Genomic DNA, 3,545 nt, shown 5'->3' on the forward strand with positions numbered 1-3,545 from the left:
GAACAGGTTATGTTCTACCTAAGCCGGGCCTTGATGGAGGTGGAACGAAATTACCCTGCCATCGAGAAGCTATGTCTGGCGTTGTTCTTCTCCTGCAACAAGCTTAGCTACTATCTCTTGTCGGCTACGGTGAACGTGGTCTACCAGACCGATGTCATCAAGTACATGCTCATGCACCTAATTTCTAGGGGAAGGGTTGGGAAGTAGACTCTCGCCTTGACCGAGTTCGCTCTCTAATACGTGCCCCAGAAAGCAGTCAAGGGACAGGTGCTAGGAGATTTTCTTACGGACCATCCCCCCATCGAGGCAGCAAAGGGTATGATGGAAGTACCCCTCATCGGCCTTACGACATGGAAGCTTTTCTTCGATGGATCCAAGATTGAACAGGCCACGGGGCGGGAGTTGTGCTGCGATCACCTGAAGGGACGGAGACTCAAGTGGCCTTTCGGCTCGATTTCCTTATTCGAATAACCAGGCCGAATCACGAGGCCCTCATACTGGGGATGGGCCTGCTTCTCAGCCTTAAGGCTGACACGGTGGAGATCATTGGAGACTTACAATTGGTAATTAGGCAGATGGTCGGTGAGTATCATTGTGAGAGCTAACACTTGGTGGAGTATCTTACGCAGGCCAAGAAGCTGATGGAGGGGTTCCAGGACGTGGTAGTCCGCTACATCCCACGGTTGAGGAATCAGGCCACGAATGGGTTGGCCCAGGCGACGTCCGGCATCGGTCTACCAGAAGACAGTTTGGAAAAAACCATCATCATCAAGAGACAAACACGGTCTTCTATCTATGAGGGCAGTCAGCTAGAGGTCAACCATGTCGAGGACACGCAACCTGACTGGAAAATGCCAATCATCCAGTATTTGAGTAACCCTGGGCCAGAGTTTGACAGAAGGATCAGGGACAGAGCCACGGGATACGTGCTGATCATGGAAGATCTCTATAAGAAGGAGAAGGATGACCTGTTGCTCAAATGCGTCAGTCTAAATGAGGCAACGTTGGTCATGGCCGAAGTACATGAGGGTATATGTGGAGCGCACCAGGCAGGCCCCAAGATGAGATGGTTGATTCAGTGCTGAATGAGAGGTGACCGAAGGGGATGCTACGGAAGCTTGAGGCCTAGTGCTTATGGTGTGGTCTTTTTAAAATACGCCTGGGAGAGAGACTTGGCGCTGAGCGGTCTTTGATGGACTGACACTTTTAAGCCTCTTACTCACTGGGTAAGGAAGCTCTTCTTTAGACTCTTCGTCATCTTCTAGTGACTACCCGTGGTCACTTCGAGTTGATTGAACTGAGGAGGTAGGTCGGGCCGAAGACTTGGTTGTGGCCACAAGAAGGTTAGTCAGCAAAATGGCCAGGGCAACAAAACGAGGAAGACAAGACACGATGCTTACCAGCGGGCTGCTTGGGGGCTGATGCTTTCTTTCACCTAGGGGCAATGGTCTGGTGGCTTGCAGTGCTTGAGGACGAAGGAAGAAGCTTGCTATTTTTTTTGACAAGGCCGAAGTGGGAGAAGAGAAGAAAAGTATGCATCCCACTAGGCCGTAAATTCTTTCGATGTTGTGGGCTCTCTGACAAAGAACTGGAGCTCGAACTGGGAAAGGACTAGAGCATTCATGGCTGAAGCATAGTGTATATCGGCCACATTTGAGTATACCATCCTATCCAGCTCACAATCCAGTAATGGAGTAATAGTTGGGGCAAGGGATTGCCTGGTGGAAGCCGAAGCGACGGGCGTGATAATGGGGATTGTACATCTCAAAGCCACAGGAGTTGTTCCCGATGGCTAAAGGGTGACCCCAATATGGAGATCTCGACAAACCAGAAATTTACCCCATACGGCTTGAGCGGACGTGGGATGGTTAAGGGCTAGAGAAAACCAGGTGGGAACAGCCTCTTGCGTGTGAAAGGGGAGAAAGAAGTTACCATTCGGATCGGGCTCAAAGGTGGAAAAGAACTTATAGTATTCATGCAAGGTTTTCGGTCATGATGGGGAGAAGAGGCAAACAAATAATTGGCCACGATTCGAACTGGGAGCGGCGAAGGCACAACGTATAGATCATCAAGTAGGTGCAAAGCCACATACGGAGGGGCCGAACGGGCCACCGCCATAGGCAAAATTGGACTCGATGATGTCATTGCAGCCCCAAGGAGGAGGGCGGGGGTAAAGGAAGCTAGGTCGATCACACGGCCCTGTGCGGAGAGCATTGGCTAGGCAAAGGTAGGTCTTTGAAATCTTGTTCGAACGGACGCAGGCCACGTGAGCGGCAGATCCAAAATAGGAACAAGGCCGTAAGCTCTCGGGGTGAAACAGGAACCGCGGGTCTAACGATAGGCTCACAAATAGAAGTTGTAGCTTGCGGACTTGGTAAATTCGAGACCGTGATCTATCTCGATCCCGTGGTCATCGGTCAGGCCAGGGGTTGAGCCATTGAATTCTTCCCCTTCGGCCTTCAGGCCGGTGAGGGCTCCAATATCCAAAAGGGTGGGGGCTGCCATCCCAAAGCAAAAATGGAAAGTGTTCAACGACCGTGACCAGAATTGAAGAGCAGCCATGAGTAGGGAACGGTCGAGAGGAATGGAAGTGGTCGAGAGTTGGATAGCGTGCAGAATACAAAGATCGATCAACAGGTCAGAGCGATCGCAGACCACCCTATTGACCCAGGTCTTCCAGTCTAGGAGATAATGGGGCCATAATCGCCCAAAAGGCCTTGTCCTTAAGCTACAAGGGGGCTGGCAACTGGAAGAGCAACTTTTCCCGCTCGTATTTAGGGAAGTTAGAAAGACCAGTGGGGCGAGAGGTAAAGGCAGGACCTAGCTTGAAGACAGAGGGCTCAGGGCAAGGGATTTGTACCTTGGTCTGGACCGTGGAGGGTAGGAGCGAGCACTTCTACGCCAATATGCTCTCCACCTCTTGTGCCACCACAGATTCTGCGGGTTTCCTGGCCATGGCATCGGGAAGGAAGGGCTTGGCGAAGTTGAGAAGATAAGAGTGGGAGAGAAGAACAACAAAGAATTGGGGGGACGACGAAGTGCTTTAAGTAGATTGAAGCTTGGAAGATTTGGGGGGACGACAAGTGTTCAAAAATCACTTTCAAAAGAAGATTGAAGCTTGGAAGTCAAAGACATATGTTTAGAAGCTTAAAGCATTGAAGAATTGAAGACTTTTGAGTGAAGACTTTGTCTATTTGCAAATATGTAATCTCTATTGTTTCTTGAGTCACATTCGATGTAATGCACACACACACGCATGCATCTATCTAGAATGACCCTAGGAGGTTATTCGAACTCCTGATCATGTGACCAATTGGGTTTGAAATACCCAAAACAACCCCTGAGAAAATTAGACTAAAGTTACACTGTAATTGCCCAATCTGGCATACCGGATCCCAATCCGGCATACCAGATTAATGGATGTCTCAGAGAAACACCTCCAGTAACCCCTTTACCCATGCTGGATAAGGATCCGGCATACCGGATCCTCTCTTGGGTGTATTTTGCCCTGATCCGGCATATCGGATCCCAATCCAGCATATCGG

The 3,545-nt window shown here is 50.0% G+C and overlaps 1 protein-coding gene across 1 annotated transcript; it reads left to right on the forward strand.

Moving 5' to 3' along the window:
* The first annotated feature begins 503 nt into the window (after nt 1-503).
* LOC122638948 lies at nt 504-1,085 on the forward strand. Its single transcript, XM_043831799.1, has 2 exons — nt 504-563; nt 630-1,085. Exons 1-2 carry the CDS (start codon nt 504-506, stop codon nt 1,083-1,085), a joined length of 516 nt encoding a protein of 171 aa, XP_043687734.1.
* The last annotated feature ends 2,460 nt before the right edge of the window (nt 1,086-3,545 follow it).

This window comes from Telopea speciosissima, chromosome 9 (genome assembly GCF_018873765.1).
Source record: "Telopea speciosissima isolate NSW1024214 ecotype Mountain lineage chromosome 9, Tspe_v1, whole genome shotgun sequence".
Taxonomy (NCBI): domain Eukaryota; kingdom Viridiplantae; phylum Streptophyta; class Magnoliopsida; order Proteales; family Proteaceae; genus Telopea; species Telopea speciosissima.

Coding starts and splice junctions, on each gene's coding strand:
- LOC122638948 (XM_043831799.1), top strand. CDS start 504: ATGGGCCTGCTTCTCAGCCTTAAGGCTGACACGGTGGAGATCATTGGA. Junction 564..629: donor TCATTGGAGACTTACAATTG/GTAATTAGGCAG, acceptor TATCTTACGCAG/GCCAAGAAGCTGATGGAGGG.